Source organism: Pagrus major, chromosome 14 (genome assembly GCF_040436345.1).
Source record: "Pagrus major chromosome 14, Pma_NU_1.0".
NCBI classification, from domain to species: domain Eukaryota; kingdom Metazoa; phylum Chordata; class Actinopteri; order Spariformes; family Sparidae; genus Pagrus; species Pagrus major.
Window position 1 is genome coordinate 21540978 of NC_133228.1, and position 22404 is coordinate 21563381.

General features: G+C 42.2%; 1 protein-coding gene across 2 annotated transcripts in view; it reads left to right on the top strand.

Moving 5' to 3' along the window:
* Window positions 1-12: 12 nt before the first annotated feature.
* tmcc3 (transmembrane and coiled-coil domain family 3) overlaps window positions 13-22404 on the top strand; it is a 49963-nt gene continuing 27571 nt past the window's right edge. Inside the window, exons 1-2 of one of the 2 annotated variants that reach the window (XM_073480816.1) lie at window positions 13-140; window positions 1210-1316. In XM_073480816.1, coding sequence (XP_073336917.1) covers window positions 1233-1316 — 84 coding nt within the window. In that variant the 5' untranslated portion in view covers window positions 13-140; window positions 1210-1232. Of the gene's footprint in view, window positions 141-1209; window positions 1317-20755; window positions 21023-22404 lie in introns of those variants that run through there. The other variant, XM_073480817.1, reaches the window with a different exon arrangement.

Consider the following 22404-nt stretch of genomic DNA (forward strand, 5'->3'; position numbering starts at 1 on the left):
CACTGAGGCGTGCAGAGATCCTCCAGAGCTGCCTGGTCACAGTGTGTGAAAGTGACTGGAGGTGCAACACACACTCATAATGAGTCAGTGCCAGAGTCTCTGTGAAACTCCAGCCAGAACCAGGACCAGGACCAGGACAGGTTGGTGCTTTGATTATCTCCACTTTCTTACTATTATGGGTGGATTTTCTAGCATTTGTCATGTGAACTAATGTAATCTGATACAGCTGTCCTGCATCAACCCCACCTTCATCATGGTTTTGATGTTCAGGGTTTGTTTGGACCTGTTTAAAAGAGAAGTCATACTGAGAGGCGTTTCTAACATATGATATGCAAACTAATGTCTCCAAAATTGCCAAAAGTTGAATTAATTTCGCTTTGAACACACAAAAAAGTGAGCTAGCAGGATGTTAGCTTTAATGGATTTACATTCAGGGTGAAATATGCTAACTTTGAGCCTCGGCTTTTCATCTGGCGCCATCACCAGGTCAATTAATTACTATAATTTATCCAGTAATTTGAGTTATGACCAAATAAATACACATAAGACTAGTTAACGTTCCTATCAACTGTACTGGGCTGCTAGGTAGCAAATGTTAGCATGCTAACTCCCCTATGAACTTGGGTTAACATGCTAACGTTAACGTTTAGCTAGCTTAAAGCAGCTAGCTGGCAGTGTTTTGTTTACTTTGTTTAAATACTTATTAAAGTGGGTGAAATACGTTTCAGTCTGTGTATACAAATTTGAATTATATGTTGACGTCTCCTTGTGTGTGTCCAACATTTATTTTTTATTTAATATAAAGTCCTCGATCCAACAGCAGTGGTTGAATATGGCTAGCTAACTAAGCTAAATTCCTTTAGCATCAGCGTTTAGTTTTAATTCAACCACTACTTGTAAATGTTGCTTAAGTATTTCGTTTTTTTGTCAGCCTACTGTTAACTTATACTTTGATTGTTAAAACAAAATATGAATTAAGTGATTATTTACACTTTGGTGTTGTTATTTTGAATCAAGTAAAAGATATAAGCACTTCAACTGTGTATATTCTTAAATTCTGTTATTTTTGAATGGAGTTTGGTGTAACATTCAATTCATACACCTTACCATACAAGATCTGAGTACTTCTTCCACCACCCTTCAGCTGAATGTCTATTAATGTAATTTAAGGGCCTGTTTGTAGTGATGACATGATGTTTGTTCTGATAGTTTCAGGGATCTGGAGCTGTTAAATGAGGAGGCTCACTGTTTCATCCCTTTTTCCTCGAGGGGATACTCTGGAGGAAGATGAAGAAAAAGAGGAAAGTCAGCTCAACGTAAGCTCCAGCACACACCCTGTCTGTAATCGTGTTTAATGTCCAAGAGGGGGCATCGTTCCTGCTGATTTACGCCTGTGAGTCAGCCCCTGTCACCCGGCTGTATCACTGCAGCATCAGTGGGAGAGAATGAAAACGGCTCTTGGCATCCTCTCGAGTCAGCAGCAATCCTCTCTCGTCTTTATTCAGGAACCAGAGCAGACTTTTGCTCCGAGAACGGAGGCAGATTCATTCAAATCCTTTGCAATTAATTAAGAATAATGAGCGAGAAGAGCTTTGACAGACGACAGTGAGGCCCTGAGTGGCATGTAATGTGCTCTGGTAACCAGATTTTACATTTGTATTCACTGAATCGTTCGGTTTTGTCTGCGTCTTACATTAGCTGATAGCCATTGTCTGATTCATCCTCTGCAAATGGAGCAGATAATCTCTCTCAGTGCGTATAATTGCTGAGGCAGCAGTATACTGAAGTGGCAGCTGCCAGTGATGCCGGCCCGGCACCAGAAAGAGGATAAAGAGGGTCATCTTGTTGCCGAGACACACTCCACGTCTGGCCCTCGCTCCTCTTCCCATCTTCCCTCCTGCCAACTGTCATATCTGCTCCCCTCCTCCTCCTCTTCGATTCTCCATCCCTTCACTTTAACATCACTGTCTCCTGCTTTTTTCTCCCTCTCCCTCCCCGTCCTCTCCTCTTGCATCATTCATGCCCGACTTCCTCCCTCGCATGGATTTGACTCCCAGAGTCGAGTGTGAGATCCTTAATGAGTATTTCCAGACTTCCCGTTTTTTATCTCCAACCCTCCAAATGGTCGTTGTGCTTAATGGGTCAGAGTCATTGCCTTGGGTCTTTTATTTTTTTTAGGCCACCCCAGAGCATTTTGGTGCAAAAATACCAGCGTCCCAGTTCTGTCCACTCCCCCACGAGTGTTTCTGCGCAGGAGAGGGAGGAATTGGAGCTAGATGGAGGAAGATTTTGTTGAATTTTGTCTCAGTCGTTTGTGCCTGGTGCTGCTGTGTCACAATCTCCCTCCTTGTTTTTTACTGTCGATGGCAGACTGTTCTTTTTTCTGCTTAACAGCGTTAGTTTTTCCTCTTTTTTCCCCCAAAAATGCGAATGGAAAGTCAGGTGAAAAGTCAGCAAAACATCTTTGCAGCGTTCTCCTGATCAACAGAAGTAGACGAGGACTTTAAACTGCAAATAAACAACCAAAATGGCTGCACACAGTTCAGAAGCTCTGAGATCACAAATTGGTTTGAAAAGACAGATTTTGCACATTTTTTGAAGCCAAAATCTTCGATGTCGCTGCTAAACTAAAAGCTTAAATACAGCAAATGTTAACATACCATATTAATTACTTCACACTTGGCATTTAGGAGATTTGGACCTTTTCTCACAGCAGCCAGGAAACACAGGTGATACTAATCAGATTAATTAACAGAACACAGCCTTCATTAACGTCGCTAGCAACACCTGTGTTTAATGTTTACCTTCTGTTTCATGTCAAAATGGCTGCTGGGAAAAAGGTCGTCTTTGATTTGTTTGCAGAAACAGCACAGGTGTTACCATCAGTAGTAATCAGCAGAGCTGCAACACGCACACGTAGCCTCGACTAACATTTCAGTCGCAGCTGTGCTTTTTACCTGAGAGGACATATTGAAATATCTGCAATCAGTGAGCTGCGATTGAAATGTTAGTTGAGGCTACGTGTGCGTGTTGCAGGTCTGGTAATTACTACTGATGGTAACACCTGTGCTGTTATCTCCTAAATGCCAAGTGTGAAGTAATTATTATGGACATGTGACAATAATAATAAACTGTATTAATATAAGACTTTCCTGGTGACAAAGTGCTTTACTGAACGAAAACAGCAGATTGAAACAAAGAGATGTCTTGATGTTTAAACCACTAAAAAAAGAGTAAAGCCTCAGTCTGACACGCTGGATCTTATCTGCCAGATGTCACAGGACTTTTTTATAGCGCAGGTGTAAATGGCTCTGTTCTATCCAAAGCACAAGATCAGCACCCTGAAACTGAAGCAGTTAAATGACATTCACACATCATTAGTTTTATCATTTACACCCACAGCTTCCTGCTGTGAAATGTCAAAACGTCTCCTGTGAAAACACAAACACATTTAAAGCCACATCTTCACTTGAAGCTGCTAGTTGTTACTTTATTTAAAAGAAAAGTTCCTAATGACTTTGGTTCATCTCGGGCCATCATCAAGTCAAAGCGTCGCTCCACCTTCAGCCTCACAGGTCTTTCTAGTCCCGTCAGTTTTATTTATATAACTCAGCGTCACAAGTCACGGTTTGCCTGAAGGGTGAGAACAACCTGCCTAAACTCTTTCCTTTAGACCCTCGATCCAGATAAAGAAATCTCCACAAAAAAGTCTTTAATGTGGCGATAAAAAGGAAAAGAGATCCCTCTCCTATAGGACTGACTGATGTTTGTTGACACTTCAGTCCCTTCTCGTTGCCTTCATCAGTTTGTCTGTGCATGTAATCATTAATAATTAATAACAAATCCATCCATCTGAACCTTGAAATTAAATATTTTGTCCCGAGATATATTTGAGAATCTAACCTCATGGACACTAAAGTACTAAAACTTAAAACAAAGATGTTTTTTTCAGCCAGAGCGAACAAATCTCCTGATTAAGACCAGGAAAGTGACATTTACATGAAGGAAGTCAAACAGCCTTGAATACTCTACACTAGATAACCCACTCTAAAAGAAAATAAACTCGATTTTAACATCTAAATGTAAGATTACCTCACTTAAAATAAAGTTTTTGCAGTATATTCTGCTGCATATTTGGTCGCCTGTCGCTGTAACTGAAGAGAGTGATGAAGAAAGTTGAGACTGAACATGAATAAAACTTTAAATGACCTCGTCCGTGAACATTTCTACCTGAGTCGTGTAGATGGTTTTTCCTCGGCAGTCGTGGTTGTTTAAAAATGAAGCCAGCAAAGACCCCGAGTGGCAGTTACGTAAAAGTAATACCAAACTGTAAAAGTAAAGTCCTGCACTGAAGATAAAACATAAGTCAGAGGATGAATAATCAGGAAAATGTACTTAAAGGTCGTCAGTATTTGATGAGTCGGGGCTGAGACGCAAAACCAACTTTCTTACACCTTTTTGGACCTTTTAAAGGATTAAAAGTAAAAGTACTCAAGGCAGAAAAATAGATTATTATGACTCATGGATTCATCTAAAAGCAGGATGTAGCTGGTTGAGGGGGAACTCTCTGTTAACTCTATTAACTCTCTGTCAATCAAAACGATTAGTTGATTAATTGATTACTTCCTCTTCATGTTTCTGTGGTTATTTTCTTTACTCAGTCTTTTTTATGGCCCTTCTGTGACTCAAGTAAAGTCCAAGTCCCTCAAATCTACTTAAAGTTAACTTATGTGCAGTTGCTTCCCTTCCCACTCGTTAAGACTGCCTTCGAGCATGAGTGGGAGTGGGTGCACGCAGTCCACACACACACACACACACACACACACACACACACACACACACACACACACACACTGGCTGTTATCTGGCTCTGCAGATTAGAAGTGCTGTCAGACTCCGTCCTGCAGAGTGCGTTCACCCCTCAGGGAGCGAGTCTGCCAGGAGATTCCTGCACAAACTCAACGTTCCCACATTCATTCATCCCCTTAAATCTCTCCCCTTCCTCCCCCCTCTCTCTCGGTGGCCGTCACCGGCTCTCCATCCATCCCGTCTGCTCCCTCCCGATTGGCAGCCAGAGGTTGTTGTTACCGTGGCGAAGTGTGCGCTCCGGCCCAGTGGAGGGTGCCTGATATGGATCATAAAAAATCCTGCTCGTGCTGCTTCATGCCTTTTAAGGTGGTCTTTCCCCCGACCGGGCAGAAGCAGTGCAGCTTGGGAAACGCACCTCAGGACGAGGAAGCGTAGTGCAGGTTGGGATCTGAGTGTGAGGAGATGCACAGGGAGCCGCCGTTTTGCTGCTAACACAGGAAGCAAAAGATTTCACAATAAGTGACAGGCAGGCAGGCAGACACACTCCTCCTCCTCCTCCCTCAGAGGGTAGTCCTTCAAACTTCAAAGAGGCAGACAGGGCTGTCTGATGTGCAGGGGGTTTCACGTGGAGCTCCTGTAGCATGCACTTTGACCTCAGGCTGTGAGGAAGAGGAGGCATGAGGAAGAACTACAGTGCTACTCCGCTCATCTATGTGACAGAGGTAGCGTTTTGCATTTGTTACGACTGTAAATCTTCTGTTCGTTGAGTTTTTTATGTGTTCGATGTGATCGATCAGGGAATCTATTGCTTTTTTTTGTTTAAATCTCTGCAGCGTGAGTGAAAAACTGTGAAAGGTTGAATGGAGTCAGGCGAGAGTCACATGTAATCAGCAGTGTGTTATTGCCCTCCTGGGCTTGACGTTTACCCAAGGCGCATGAGGAACTGTGTAGAAGAAGTTATTGTTTTGATAGCTTTGTCGGGGAAGCTCTGCATTATCGGTGTAGATTTTCTTGACTGTCCTCATCGCAACTCCTAATAAATGAGTTCTTTTGTGTCTTGCGATTGGATATAATCAAGGAAGTTGGTTTACAACAGTTGAAAGTTGAGTCAGACAAGTTTCACCACGTCTCTCTCTCTATTAGCGTCTGTTTGAAGCATGTGATTGGCCTTTGCTACTTGAGTAATATCTTAGGAATGTTTATAGCCCGCCATAGATCATGCACACCTCTTAAAACTGCAGAGCTCATTTTTCATTTTCTCTTTCCCTGTCTGGCTCGCCCTCAGAGAAGTTTCTCCGTTCTGGCTCCGAGTGCTCGAGCAGGAGGTCATGTTTGTGTTCCTCCTGTCTTAATCTGTCCGTCACAATCTCCGGTTGTTGCGCTCTGTAGCTAAAACAGAACCATCCCTGAGACTTACCCCTTGCTGGTTGCTGTGCTCTGGGCTGCCCTTATTGTGCTGACACTGTGTCTTTTCGTGCGTGCATTCATTATGCGCCTCAGTCTGCAAGTATATGCACGACAAAATGCTATAAAAAATAATGTTATGTAAGCCCTCCAGTATAATGGGGCTTTTCCTGTCAAGCCACAAACAAGGAAACAGTTGAAGGAAGGAGCAGCAGGACGTCGTTATGTCGTGTGTTTTCACCGTCCTCTGCAGAAAAGTTCTCATCATCCTTGATCACTGTTTTCACAGCTTCTGCACCCCTGATATGTTGTTAATCCTGCGCTCAGAGCTTCAGACATGTAGATGCCCTCCTGCTGTGGTCACTTCCATCAGTTTACCATGGTAACCATCGCTGTGTCTCAGACACACAGCTTTTAAGACCTCGGTGTCAGCTCTGCTTTTATTTCCCCCCCGTTCTCTCTCATTAAGCTGCGTGTGTTTATGCCATAACAGATCTCATGAGGACATCACAGTGTAATGTGTCAACATCAGCTCATTGAGTGTGTTGTTGTGCTTTTATCCTTACGTGCACCTAAATGTTCTCAGGAAGAAAATGATGATGACCTTGTCAGGACATTTTCCAGGTTTTTTAGATTAGGTCTAAAGCAGGTTAATGGACCTGATGATATATAAGTGAGATGACATTAGATTGTCAACAGCCTGATATCTTCCCACGCCGTGTGCACTGCAGCTATTCCTTTGACATCTCTGTGTGTATTAGACCTTTGTGGCAGGTAAACCAGACTTTTTATTGGATTTTTATTTATGCTAGCTGTGAGGCTCGAGGTTTGGCAGTCCGTTGACTGAAATATCTCAACATCTCTCAACGTCGTCCACTGAGAATGAATCCCACCGACTTAAGTGATCCCCCGACCTTTACCTCTGGCGCCACTGTGAGGTTGATATTAGTTGTTTTTAAGTGAAACGTCTCAGTAACTATTAGATAAGTTGCTATGAAATTTGATACCAGTGTTCCCGAAAGTCATACAGGAGTAAAAGTAAAGATATCAGATAAATGTGGACTGAGTTGCACTCTATATGCGAAACATGGTGAACAATATACCTGCTAAACATTGCTATCATTGTCAGTGTGAGCATGTTAGCATGCTGATCATAGCATTTAACTCAAGCACCATTGTCCCTAAATAGTTTGACTGTAAAAACCCCCCACCTCCGCCCCTGAAACCAAAATTTAAATAAGTGTTTTGTTGAGAGATAGTGTAAAATCACTGGTGCACATTTTGCTTCTCCAGTGCTTTCTATAAGTCTGTGTTTCCTGTGAACCTGCTTCCCCTTTTGGTTTTCAAGCATGAAGAAAAAAAATAAAGAAGAGGTCAAAATCACTGAAGACTTTGAAACTTCCTGCAACAGAAACAACTCCTGCAACTTTTTTATTCCCGCGTCAGTGATTAAATGCTACGCTGCTGCTTTTTGGCTCTAATGAAAATTAATTCTCCCTCAGCGAATAATGATCTGCACCCGTGTTTCTGAAGATAAAACATACGTCATCTTAATTATTGGAAAGATGCTTTAATGGGAATATTCATCCCCGGCGTAACAAAATAAGCATCTCAATTATTTAGTTGAAAAAAAGAAGATATTTCATGTTTGGTTCTGATTCATTATTTGTCTCCACTGCTAAAGTGCAGTCTCATTATCACTCACCTTTTCCAGCTAAAGTAATTACTTTCCATTTTTGCCACCAGACATTTTAGAGTGTATTCAGGTTGTCGGCGGCGCTTTGAGCGGAAAAAGTCAACCCACACTCTTGTCATTTGCTGTTGCTCATAGCTGACACTATTTTTTCAGTTTATCTGAATTTTAAAAAGGTTGGTTGCACCAGAAACGTCTTGCTGTGTTGAACGGCCAGTGGCCGCAATATGTTGAGTACAATTTTAGTAATTGTGATGCCTCAAAGTGAAGCAAGAGAGCGATAAATGTCGGAGAGTATTCAAGTTCGTGCGTCTTCCTCTCAGCATGTTTTTCCGTGCAGCTGTTAGATAACATATATTTGAAAAGGCGTACAAGAGCTCGGTTGAAAGTATTTTCTCATCTAACATAACAGCTCGGTACGGCAACTTAAAAGCTCTCTGCCAGTATTGAAGGGAAGGTGATTGACAAGTCACAAAAATAACTTTGCAGTATATTTGACAGTGCTGTACATAGAAAGGCAAAACAGATACGTGCAGATATCTCACGCCTCCTGCACTCAGAGTTTGATTTGTTCCCATCTGGACGTCAAGTTGGGGTCCAAGAGGCCAAAAAAAGTCTTTTGTTCCCGAAGACATACAGGCACCGAACCCATGGCTGCACCATGGTATGTTGTGCTATGTTTAGTGTATGTACAAATGTTGCTAAACCTTAAATAACTGGGGTTTTTGGGCCACTTGGGAGCAGCAGAAATAAGTTGACAACACAACAGTGACATCGTTAGCAAGAGGTTGCTTATTATCATTCATTTGAAGTCATTTTTTCTGGCGTCTGGTGACTTTATGTCTGTCTTTTCGCTCTGTTTTTGGCCTCCACCAACTCCTGAGTGAAATATCTGGCTCTTTAGCTGCTAAATGCTTCTTTGTGCGCACTAGCTAGTCGCCGACCATTTCTGTTTGCTGTTGAGCAGCGAGTGTACAGTGTGTTGTTAGAGCCTTTTCTCTGAAATCTGCTGCCTGCTGTGTCTGACAATGACGCCTGAGAGCAGCGAGGGAACCAAAAGAGTAAAGTTGACTGCAAAACAATGAGCTTAATCTCACTATCGGGCTCCATAGAGCCGAGTGAAGCTGCAGATTCAGGTGATAACAATCTCATTTCACATTGTTATTTGATGTATTCACAACAAGAAAAATATTGATCGTAGCCACTTTAAGATGACCTAGTTTAATGACACAATATAACAATAAAAGCCAGATGAAAATAGTCCATAGTCCAGTCCTTTTTGTCCAATGAACAGTCAAAAGCCAAAATATTTTGAGAAAAAGAGAAAGAAAAGAGGCAAAGTCATATTTTAGATCCAGGAACCAGATAATATTTGGTGCATAAAAGACTTTAAATGCTCGTGAAGTGTTAGTATTAACCGCTGCATCTCCGTCACTAACATCCCGAGGACACAAAGCGCAGACCTACACAACCTGAACGACGACCTCATCAACCTCAGGCCTCCCTCCGAGATGGTCTCGCTGATTAGACCTGGGCCTACGTGTTTTGTCTCAGCATGTATACAATTATCCCCCTGATGATGATGACCTTCACTGACGACCAATTAAAAAAACAAATCTGTTACAGGCTACATCCGCAGACCCCAGCCTCTAATTCTGCACACACACAAACTGTAAGCCGTCGTCATTTAGCGTCACACATCATCCTTTTCTCATCATGTTTGCGCCGCTCAATTTATCGCCATGGCAACGGGACATGATGCTAGCAGCCACTGATTGTCTTTCCACCACTTATTAGTTTAGTATCCTGTTTTTAGTCGCCACGCTCACAGATGGAGATGGTCCAATTTCCTGTGAAAAATAGCCGGATTGGGTCGCCACAAAAACGTCTGGAAATTTCCGCAGGTCTCCTTGAAAATATCCAGTGATGTGACTCGAACTGCGGTCAACCTAAGCCGAATTCAAACCCTAAAACTAAGTCTTAATGTTTATACAATCCTTTGAAGAAACAAGTGGAGGAAACTGTTGTCGTTTTCTAAAAGTAACGTCCTCATTCTCAAGATCTGAAACTTAGTATCGTATTAATATTGAGATCCTTGAAAAACACTTCAAAGTCAAGTTGTACTTCTGCATTCAACATTTTACTTGAGATAAAGTAGCAGCAAAATGTACTCATCAAAAATGAAATTACCCGTTAGGCAGAACAGCCCCTTCCTGATGCATTAAAGTGGTAATGTTTTGTTTTCAGCTGGTTTTAAAACAAAAAAAAAAAGAAACTTCCTGGAAGAAGACCGTTGAATGTTGAGTTTCATTCCCAGATCATCAAATACTGATGGTCTGGGTTGGTCGGATGTCATCCGTCTCGTTATATTTTAGTTGCTTTAACTAGCTGTATCCAACTGCTTTAACTACTCACTGCTCTGTGATATCTTTATCCTTAAAGTTAAATCTTTTAGTTAAATCAAAATTGTAGAGTACAGTTCTAGTACAGTGTATGTGTGTGTGTTGTCATTAGCATCTGGTGGGGAGCACGTTTTTCTTACCTCGTGTCGATGACACCAGATATGAGAGGATTTATTCATAATGGACTTGTCTGGTTAAATAACAGTTAAACAGAACAGTGTGTGGGTGTGTGGATTGTGTGTGTGCGCTCATCTTCATTAACATATAACCTTGTCTGTGTCAGTAGCCTCCAGCTACTTCGTCTACAGGGGGAAAACAGGCTTTGTACTGTAAACAGAAGTTTATTCTTTTCTCTGTCGTCATCTATTTTCTGAGTCAAGTCAGCAGAAAAGGGAAACGTTAGCGTCTCCCTCTGTTCTTAATTTCACGCTGTATTGTCTTCGCGTACGCTGCAGTTGCCAGTTTATTAGATTTTCCTCGCTCTGATACAAACATAAATCGCACTTTCATGAAGATTTTAATGTTCAGTTTTGTTTCAAACTGTGTTAGAGGTGTTGAAACAACTTGAAAATCATTTTGGAGGCTGTAGTTTTTGGTTCTGTTGAATTTTGTTGCTCCTGTATGAATATTAGAGATTTGTCCGTTGAGTTATGTGACATCTTGACAGATTCGTGGTGATGATGTCGTCATATGTCAGTCTGTTGACCTGTCGCCTTTTATCTCTTTGACCTCCCGCTTTAATGTCACACCTCTATATCTCGCAGCACCTTTAACTGTCTCTCTCGCCATGCCTACATTTCACAGCAGCTGTCATTCACTCTGGAAAAAAATTAATTCTCCAAAGAGACCTCGAACCACTCAGTCGAAGACAAAAGGGGCTGAAATGTCACAAGCTGGTGGCGCGGGGCGTGCGGTGATGTAGGCATGTAGCGAGACGGCACATGAAAAGCGTGGCTGGTGTCCTCCATCCCTCCTCCTCCTCCACACGCTTTGAAAGTGTGACCCCTTAGATATTTATTTCAAACGGCCTCTGGTGCCCGTGTTCGCTCAGAGAGGCCACACTGTCCTTTATGAAAGCTTTCACGCATTCTCATAGTCTGATCAGCTCGCAAAGTACAGAGGCGGCAGACAAAAGCTCGGTTAAAATATGCAACAGGCATCACAAGAAACCAACAATCGTCAGCAAAGATGCTTTTAAACAATCCAGTCTCACAAGTAAACCCCACATGTGATGAGAAGATAAAATGCATTTGCAAAAACAGATAAAAACAGTTGTAGGGCTGCAATTAGCTAGTTGTCTGTTAAATGTTAAAAGCCTGGCTGATATCTTCAAATGTCTTATTTTGTCCAACAAAATGTCCAAAAGCCAAAGACATTCAGCTAACAATGATAATAAAACAGAGAGAGGCAGTAAATCCTCCCATTTTTCAAGCTGGAACGATAAATATGTGAGTTTTTTGCTATAAACTGCTGAAACAATGAATCATTTATCGATTAATTGTTGCAGCGCCGTACAATACATAGTTAACTTTCTATAATAGGCTAAATGACTGAATAAACTGATGTTTTGTCCTGTGTTGTTGTTATTTGCAACTCTGAGGAAAATGGAAACGAACCAGTTATCTTTGCATCAGTGGCAGCATGAATAATACTATTTGCAAACATTAGGGGGGGAAAGTTGTCTGTTGCCACTTTAAACATATTAAATATATGAATATGAAATTTAATTGCACAGGATTATAGTGATGTTGAGGATTGGAAGATGTTACTGTACAGACTCTGCCAAGGAGGTAAAGTTTTCCACTTGTATGTTTGTTGGTTTGTCAGCAGGATTACACAAAAACTACTGAACAGATTTCCACTGAACTTGGATGGAGGATGGGTCTCGGCCCAGAATAGACCCCATTAACTTTTGGTACGGATCCTGATAAGGGGACGGATCCAACCATCCTTTCGTTTGGTATTAGATTGGACTGTTGCATTGCATTGCATTCGCCTACAGTTGAGGGACTCAGGGGACAATACACAAAAATACACATTCATACTGTATATCCTCACCTGTGCAGAATCAGACTATGACTTTAATGTGGGTCTACCTGCTGAACACATCATGTCAAAACTGTGTTAAAAACAAAGTTGGCATCATCAACTCAGTGTGCAGGCACCTTTTTTAGAGAAATGTTTTTGTCTTTCTATGCCTGCATGTAATAGAATATGCTTAACCTAATTTGCAGCATTGCTGTTTCGACTGCATGTCATTTTTAGTAATTGCTGCTATACTACAGCGTCACGCAGTCAGCAGGGAGACAACAGATTTCTGATTGGTATGATCACGAGCGTAAAGGTGTCAAACAAATGCAAATGTGAGAAGAAACGTAATGAAAGGCTTCTCATGCATCAAGAACAAAGTGACGAGGAAACAGACAGAAGCTGCCTGCGGGTGTGCGCAGCTTTCTGATGACATAGCACGTAGACATGTGGCAAAAAATGATTTTGCTTCCAGGCAGCAAAGTTTGATAAAGTAACGAGTGTCACCAAGGAGTCACATCACTGTGCAGCACTTGTAGACTCAATAACCCCTGAAATGCTGAGACCCGGGGTGGTGATCCACAACAAGGCACGTGGCCAAGATTTTAGAAATACTGAAGTCAGGAGCCTCCCGGCCGTCATTTGTGTTTTATTCATTCAGTTGACAGTTCAGTTGTATTTTCTGTCCATTTTATTTCCCCTCTTGAACATCTAAATGTTTTAAAGTTGTCCCAGCACTGTCAGGAGTAAAATCTGGGTGGAGAAATTATGAATAATTTATCGAGCTGGGTGTTAGTCTTCAATACATTATGGATGCCAATGCAATGCACTGACATTTTTTATTAGATATATTCTTGATTTGAAGTGGATATATCAGCAAGAGTGGTGTCAAACAACGCTGCTTTATCATAACACAGTCAGTTTTCCAGTTTCCCTTTTTGAGTTACCGGTACAGACTACGACTTCCTGGTTGTATGGAGAGCGTGTCCTCTTGTGCAGTTGGCTGTCAGCTGTGGTCTTTGCGGTGCGTTCGAGTGCAGCTTTTTGGCCGAGACACAAGTTGATGTGAGGTGACGCAACAGTCAGCCTTCGCTGCTGCAAGTTCTTTGATGTCAGTTTGGTGCGTCTGAGCCCTAAGGCAAGGGATTTCATTTAACACTGATGCAACAAGCAGTATGATTGTTTTTTTTAAAGAAAGGGTTGGTGGTGACACGGTGGCAAGAAAACCTTCATATCCCTTCAGGAAATAAAATATTAGTTCAATAAATGAAATGAAAGTAAGAGATTAAGTCCACAATTGAAATAGAAGAAGACATCTCACAGTCAAAGGAATATACAGTGTTAAATTAAACATTATTAATGTATTTTCGTTAACCTGAAGGTAGACAGATAAATGAATATTGAGACTAAAACACTGCTATCAGCCTGCAAAATGCCCACTGCACTGTGTGTACGATTTTAATTGTTCAATGTAAACTCCCCACAAACAAAACAGAGAAAACTACTTCAGAGATCCTATCTGTAATAGTTTGAGTGTTTACTGGCATAATCAGATGATTTTACTTTATTGTGAATACAGTTTTGCAGTAGTTTCTAAGAGACGTGAAGGCATGTGGGATTTATAACCCAGTCCTTTCACCTCTCGGCAACAAAACCCCCCGTCTCTGTTCTGTCTTTTCAGAGGACCACCTGTTTTATTGTCAAACAAATGCTCCACTGTATTTTTATCATTATTGGCATTTACACAGCTACTGTATGCAGCAAAACTGCGTCAGGGTTTGTGAAAATGTGACCGTGTGATTAACCTTGACAGGTTTGCATCTATTTGCTGCAGAGCTTCAACTCAATTCAGCTTAAATTTACCGCCAGCTGTCCCCGAAGAACCGTCAACCCTTTTCCATTCCCAGCATGTCTATTCAAGCACACCATTGATTTAGTTCCCCGACTAGGCGGGGACAAAAGAAACGGCTGGAGAGCAGGGAACCTTAGCCCTCCCTGAAGAAAGTCTATTATTGAGGCTGAAAAGACCTTGAGGAGCGGGAGGAGGAGGGAGCAACAGATGAGGAGTGAAGCTTTTTCCTTTAAGTCGTTTGAAAGAAAGAATTGCTTTATAGGTAGAGATAGCAAAGACAGGAGATAAGGCAATAAACGCAAGGTGGAAAGTGATTTAAAAACAGCTCTGGAGAACGTTTCACCAGCTCTTAGTTTCAAACTTAGACCACAAAAGCACTTTACTATGCATTTAAAAACCACACAAATGAGTTCTTACATAGATTTTATTTAATGATAGAAACTGCCAGGTGTAACTGCTACCTAGCAAACTGAATTAGTGATACAGTGGCATGTACACCGGATGCTTAATAAAGTGCTAAAAGGTGATGCGCCAATTATACTAGCTAAATTACCCAATGAGGTTAGCATGAGGTTAGCATATGCAGATATTCCCTACATGGACAGCAATGGTTAATGCCTGTGACTAGATCTAGATTTGTTAGAAAACCTATTGTCAGCTTTTTCCCTGATTACAGGTCAGGTAAAGTTATAGTTTAGTAGTTTTAGGGGACTGTACTGGTGCAACAGCAAGTCCGCAACAAATCACATCTTTGTAGTGTCCATGTTGTTTCCACTTTACTTGAAAGCTCATAAAAATCTCCGAACCCGGGATATTGGACGATCTGAGGAGTGCACTGTTTTGGATTTATGCATGGCTGGTACAACTCGGTCTCGGTCTCTGACTCTGTGTCCTCGGCTCTACATTTCATTCTGACTTGGCACCGTGGCTGACCCTGCCACCGGAGCATTGTTTGATAATACCATGTCATCCCCGCTGATTAATTCCGCCTGGTGATATATGTGGATGCTCGGACTGATTAGACACTGTCCCTGTTGCCAAACGGTAGCCGCAACTGCAGCGGCCTCCCTCACTCCCCTCTAAACCCTGCTCTGTCACAACATGTTTGTGTTTGTGTGCGAGTAGGGATCATTACTCGCCCTCTGCTGAGCCTAATGGGGGCATCAATAGCACAAGGTGGAAAGAACATTTATGTGGTCGAAAGTAGTTCTACTTTGTCAGGGTGAAACTGAGTGACACGCTCTTTTTGATTGAAGCGAGGCGGTAGTCGTTTTAAGGTCCCGCTGAATATGAAAAGCTGCGTTTTGAAGGTGCAGCAATAAGAGAGGGAAAGGAAGGGAAGATTGTCGGAGAGATAAAAGCCATGAGGTGAAAGAGACGGGCAGGGGAAATTATCATTTGAGAAGGAGACAAATCAAGAGAGAAAATGTAATTGCTGGCACTAAAGCATTGACATAATAAAGAGAGTGAGCAGGGGGTTGACAGATTTAATAAGAAGAGAGAGTGATTTGAGGTTACATGCATCACACGGCGATGAAAAGGGGCATGAAATGAAAAAAGGGATGTATCTTTTTTTGGGATAAGGCTTCTGTGGGGGTTATGTAACCCAAAACTACACCGCAACTTCAATTATACGTGCAAACGTCTCCCTGTTCAATTGATTCTGACTGAGCTGATGTTAATTCTGTCTTCGCCCTGCACGACACAAGGGATAAAAGACGAGTTATATCAGCGGATGCACGCAGCGGTGGGTCGCAGCTTTTTTTGCCTCTGTGCTCATCTGGATGGAGGCTTACTGTATTCCCAACTGACAATAGCAATCACAGAGTGCTAAATTATAAACACATTAGAGCGTCTCTGTGACTGTGATATGAGCGAGACATTAGGCAGTAGTCATAACTGTGAAATATTGATGATCTTAATGTAATTCTCTCCACATGGTCCATTATTCCTGGAGTAAATACGATGTGTTATTATTTACTTGTCGTAGCACTCTATAGCACATACATCCTCTGTCTTTGTAATGAATAGAAACGAGTGCAGGATTAATTAAACATGACCTCTCCCGGGTTTAATCTCATCCCTGCACCATCTCTTGATGTCACTGTCTGTATTACATCCATAAATTGTGACTGTGTGCCTCTGTGTCCAGCTCTGTCTGAGTAGCACCGCTGTCTTACAAGAGAGAAGGAAATGAGAAAGCTAAGACGTGTCTTCTCACAGACAGAACACACAGTCTGCTCTGGAGAGTTTCCCTTCCTGTCTGACTCAGAGTCACAGCAATAACCAGCCCGGATTAGAACAGCTGTTTGTCAATTAGCTCTAAGTCTCACTTTCTTGTCTCGCTTTCTCACTCAGTGTCTGACTTTTATTTCCCACACGTATTGGATGAAGTCACTCAGTGATGCATGGGAACTGATATTAGTATTTACGTCAGTTTCACTGGCATGAAAGTAACGTTAATGCTGCTTGTGGCTATAATGCCAGTAAGTGGCGTACTGTAAGTAGCATTGATGTCGGATATGGTGGACCCAAGACGCACTAAGCAACCATAAAGATAACAACGCTGCACATCAACAATAAAGAACACTGCAGTGATAAATTCAAGCATTTTCTGGTTACAGCTTCTCAATTTTGAGGATATTTCTCTGTTATATATCTTTGCAAATTGAAAATGTTTGGGTTTTAGACTGCAGGTATTTTGTAGACATCAACTCAGGCTCAGAGAACCAGTTAGTTACACCCTTTCCACCAAATTAGGTTTGTGGTGAACTGATAAACCACCAGTTAATGTTTCTGCAAACCACAGATAAGTCCAAGGTTGACATGTGTGGCAAATGTGGCACGTCACTTTCAAATTAAATGCTCATTAGGTATTAACGTTATTACAGACAATAAGGCCACCAAAAGGCAGATCGCAGTTTGAGTCTCATCAGTGGATGTTATTAAGAAGACCTGGGGATATTTCCATCGTTTTTTTGACACGTCATTAGCGAGTGTTTTTCATGGGAAGTCAGACCGTCTGTGATCATGGCCACCAAAACATTTTGGTATTTTAAGCTTACTAGAGCATAAACACAGTGTTGTGACAAGAGAGAAATAGAAAAATTCAACCTAAACAAATGCAACATAAAGAAAGGTTCAGCTTTAACTTTTTACAGAAATGTACTTAGCTACTATTTATTCTGGTGAGCGAACAGAGGGTTTATCAGAGCATCAAAACAGTGAAGATGCAGGCTGTGAACAATGATCTGAAAGATGGTAGAATAATCCATAGAGCTGAAGGAAACCACAAATTCAGGTGAAAGTTCTCTTCGGGTTCGTCACTGTGAGCGGCCCCTTTAACATATAATTTGTACAAGAACCCCAACAGAACATTTTTACCCCCCCAACAATAAAACATTCAAGAAACCACAAAGGAGTTGATCCGATCCCCCTTGTACATTCCAGAATCCCATCAGAATGTTCTGACCTCTAAACCTTGGCATTGGAGAATCCCTACAGAACAACTCGATACCCCCTTACACATTCCAGAATCCCACCGGAAAGTTCTGACCCGAGTGTGCAGCATCCCACCAGCACATCCTGAACCACGCCTAACTTAAACATTCCAGATCCCCACGGACCGTTCCAGCTTCTCCTCTAAACATTGTCGGATCCCACGGGAACGTTCTGATTCCTTCACCTTAACTTTCCAGAATCCCTCCGCTATGATCCGAAACTCCCTCCAACATTCCAGAGATGCACCAGAACGTCCCGACGCTCGTCCCCACCTACATTCCCCGGACCAGCATCAGTGTCTGGTGTAACGTAGGTCAGTGCTGATGTCACGGCTGAAATGGAGACAGGAAGCGCTGCAGGAAGCCCTTAAAGAAAACAAACATCGCTGGCGAAGGAAGAGGAACAATAGCGTGTTGTGATTAGCGGAGTGAATTTTATGGATACACGCAAATGCTTCGATTCTTGACGCACACATGAATTTCACATCATCGTCTAACCACAAACTGGGACATTAGTACACCGCAGGTCAGAAAAGGTGCCGTGCCACATCTCTCTTTTTGTCAGATAATTGGATTTTGAACTATGCTGCACTTATTAAAAGTCAAATGTGGTGACATTTAAATGAATAATTGCAATGTCAGAGAGTGTGAGTACGTGTGTGAATGCAGTGAGTCGAAGCAGGCAGAGAGAGACTTGTCTGAAAATGCTGTTTTCCAGCTGTTTCCAGCCTCGCAAGTATCAAGCAGTGCTGCAGTATCCATCAGAGATCTGCTCCTAATGGCATTTACATAAGGCTGAAGTTGTTTTCTGTCAACTCACAGCCAGTAGTGCCCTCTCCGAGCAAAATCAATTCCAAAGTACAAATCTGGACTTAATTAAATGTCACATTTAACTGTCTACCTCCTGTGTCTCTTTCGCACATGCACACGCATGGATATTATGAATTGATACCCAGAGGAAATGGACTGGAAGTGTATTAGGTTATTAGGATTGATCATAGCAGAAAGATATGTTGTGGATCAATCCCAGAGTTATGCAATGATCTTTCTAAATATGCACGCACGCACTCACGGGAGGGAGTGATTGAATCAGCCTGGATCAGATTCAAATTTCAATAGCTCTCGTCCCCTGGAGGCAGCCTCTGTACCAGGTGCTGTTGGCTGCCCTGCGGGCTGAATCACTCGGCCTCGGAGTGTCCAACCTGTCAGCTCGCACACTTGTCACAAAGATTAACAGGTGGCTGAGTCACTACTGTCCTCGTAACGCGGGATGCTTCAGGTTTGATGGGGAATGACAGGAGCGTAAGACAGAGATAAAACCTCTGTGAGTGTGTCAGTGTTTTCTAAGATGGCAGCTGGAAGAGTGGGCTGTTTTTGTGAGGGAGAATACAAAATATAGTCCTTGACATTAAACTATCAGCAGGCCTATCAGATGACAGGGACACTAACCTTACTAATTGGTTTCTTTATCATTTGGGCCAGAGCAGACCTGCCGTGCATTTAAATTATTAATGACTCATTCCCCAGACCTTTGTGGTGTAATTCATCTATCCTTTCACTTGAGATATGGCCGGTGTCATGTCTATCTATTTCAGCTATCTATTTCTAATTATCAAGATGACTGTGTGTTTTTGTCAGCTGTGATCATCGGCTGATTAAAAAAAGTTGGCCTACAGTGATAGGAAAAGTACTTAAGAGAAGAGTTGAGGATTACTGGCCCGGATTATATTTAGAAATGCCTATCAGGTTAAAATAACCAGGAGCTGATGATGACAAGCAACCACCTGATGCATGAATCATCACATAACTAACAGTATGTTTGATTCTACTTACAGCGGTGGAAAGTAAACAAACCAGAGGTGACTCATTGATTTGCAGATGACTCTTTTGAAGCCTTGAGTTTGGCATTTCAGCTGTCGCCATCCTAGTTTTTTTTTAAGCCAGAAGTGACTATATTTGGAGAGCGTGGAGCCGGGGAGGATATCCCGATTGGATCTGACAGAGAACTCGAGGTGGTAGCACCTCGTCAGTCAAAAGGCACCAAACTCGCCTGAAGCTTTCCCTGCTTTATCATCTGTTTCACTCTAAATGTTTACAATACTTTAGAAAAGAGATTGAGACCACAAACTCATCAGAAAACTGTTTACGCAGGTAATAAATCAAGAGAAAAGTGGGGTCATTTTCTCATAAGCTTGCATGCAAAGGGACTCCTTTTTGCAACCAGTGAAGTCGCCCCCTGCTGGCCATTAGAAAGAATGCAGGTTTAAGGCACCTTCGCATTAGAGTGTAGCTTGAGCTGCAGTTTTCAATCTGAAAAAGCAGTAACTGGGACTGACCCGGACTCAACAGGCATGCTGTTTATCACATAATATCACTTACTTTTCCACTATATGTATTTATTTTTTTGACATTAGCCTATACTTTCACGAAAATACCCTCAAATAACTGACCGATCGCTCCCCAACAGGTTCAGGTCTGGTATCCACGCACTATTTCGCATTAGAGCGGTCCAGTAGTAGTTTTTTCTCAACAGGATTATTGCGGCCAAACGGATACGCAATCACGTTGTTATCGCGATATCTATAGAAATTATGAGTGTCGGGAGGTGGAGATCACAATATCACGACACAACTATTTTGGATCGGGCTTTATCTTACAGATCCTGAAGCTCCATCCATGTCGTATACAATCAAAGTTGTTAAAATTGGCTCAATTTTAAATAGCCACATTAAAATTCTGCTTCCATAGTAATGTGTCATTAACAACAATAGTAATCCAGTGTATGTAAATAAAGGAATACTTTACAATATATATAAATACTTCTTCCACCACTGCTCTGACTTAAAAAGCCTTTAAAAAAAACAGTATCAAACATATAAAGTGTCACAGGTCTGAGTGAAACAGCTGTTTTGCTGTGGTGGAGCTCACAGCTCTTCACTCTGTGGTCATGAATTAATTCATGTGGGTGTACTCGATATCCCCCGCAGCCCCTCCCTCGGTGCAACGCGGTGGGCGGGGCGCGATCGCACACTGTGCTTCCCCCCGGCTCGCTGGCTTTGGGAGGATTACCGCGGCGGGCTGGCTGGCGAACGAAACGTACCGTCGGGTCAGTTTCCAGCAGCGGCGGCGGCGGCGGAGATCTGGAGGAGCCGCGATGGCGCGCGTTTCACCGGCGGCGTCAACGGACGACGGTCAACTTTACACTTGAGGGGGACGACGAACCCGGGAGGTCCAGTTTGTGGTCCGGAGATTATGTCCGGAGCTGGTTCTGCTGCTGCTGTGGAGAAAAGTTTATCAGAAGTAGGGACACACTCACACCAGCGGGGCTAATATGGTAAATATGATTTCTGCTATCACTGAGTAAGCTAACGTTAGCAAACTTGTTTTTAACAAAATGGCTAAAGGGGGTAAAACCTTAACTTGACTTATTGTTGTTGCCTTCTCCGTAAAATGTACGTTGTGTCACGTTTTGCCACGTCAACGTCCAGTTTTTTAACAAACACACCAAAAGTAGACAAGTTGTTTTAGCGCATAAATGTGTTTATGTCGAGTTTCTGTCAGTAGAAAACACAAGTGGAGTTGGAAATCATCCTCTTTTTCCGATCAACCGTGAAACAATTGACACGCCGCTTTCGGCCGACTAGTCCCGACACGTTGTGTTTTCGTCTGTGAGAAACATGCCGAAGCTCATTTAAAAACTCGTACGTGTTTCATTGATAGTGTTACAACGTGCATATCGGCGATATCACAACATATTTACACGTTTCTTGTGGATCTTCAAGAGCCCCTCTGCATTTCGGCACAGGTCCAGTGCTCCTGTCACTGCATTTCCCCCTCAAATGTTCCCTCCTATCTGCTGTTGGTTCCGATCTGCTCCAATATGCGAGGCAACCTTAAATTGGGTGATTTTCTAATGGAGTTTGGTGGAGTTGAGCTGAGCTTCTTACAGATTGTGCTCAGGTGACCTTGTATCATCTAGACATTTTTATCATATGGACCATTGGCGAAGCAAATAATAGCACCCACAGGCAAAGCCAAGTGGTGGGGCAGGTCTATCCAGACTGTCTGCAGGTGAAGATTCATCTTTTCTCTGTCGTCATATGAAAACAATGAGATGCCACGGGAAGGTTTCTGTTTTCTTAAGTTGTGTTCAAGTTCCTGTTGTATAACTAGGCTGCTTGTTGGAAGAAGGCAACTGGCCATCCAGTAATGTGCCTTCCTGTTATGTGTTGAATGGATGCAACACATGCTATGGTGACTACTTCATATGTCACTATGTTATTCCTCCTGAAGGTTGAATAACTTACTGTGTTATGGCAGATAAACAGACCCGTCTCTGACCCAATTACAGGAAGCAGACAGCTGCTAATTTGTGTAGCTCTGTACAGAAAAACATACTTCAATGCTAAGAGGTGTATGACAGCTTTCGAAAGATCGTGTATGCAGTGTGTGGAGGACCGAAACTGCCAAAATCAAAAATGAATAAATTGCCCATAAGCGAATCAATATGCCATTACATGCACCAGAGAGAGGAGAGAGATAACCCATATTTGTAACCAAAAAATGAAAACCTTTTTTTGTTAAAATTAAGTGTACAAGTACTTAATCACAATTTTGAGGCACTTTAGTTCAATATTTCCATTTTCTGCTACTTTATACTTCCACTCCTCTACATTTATTGATCATTTTTGTTACTAGGTACTTCGATTCAGATTA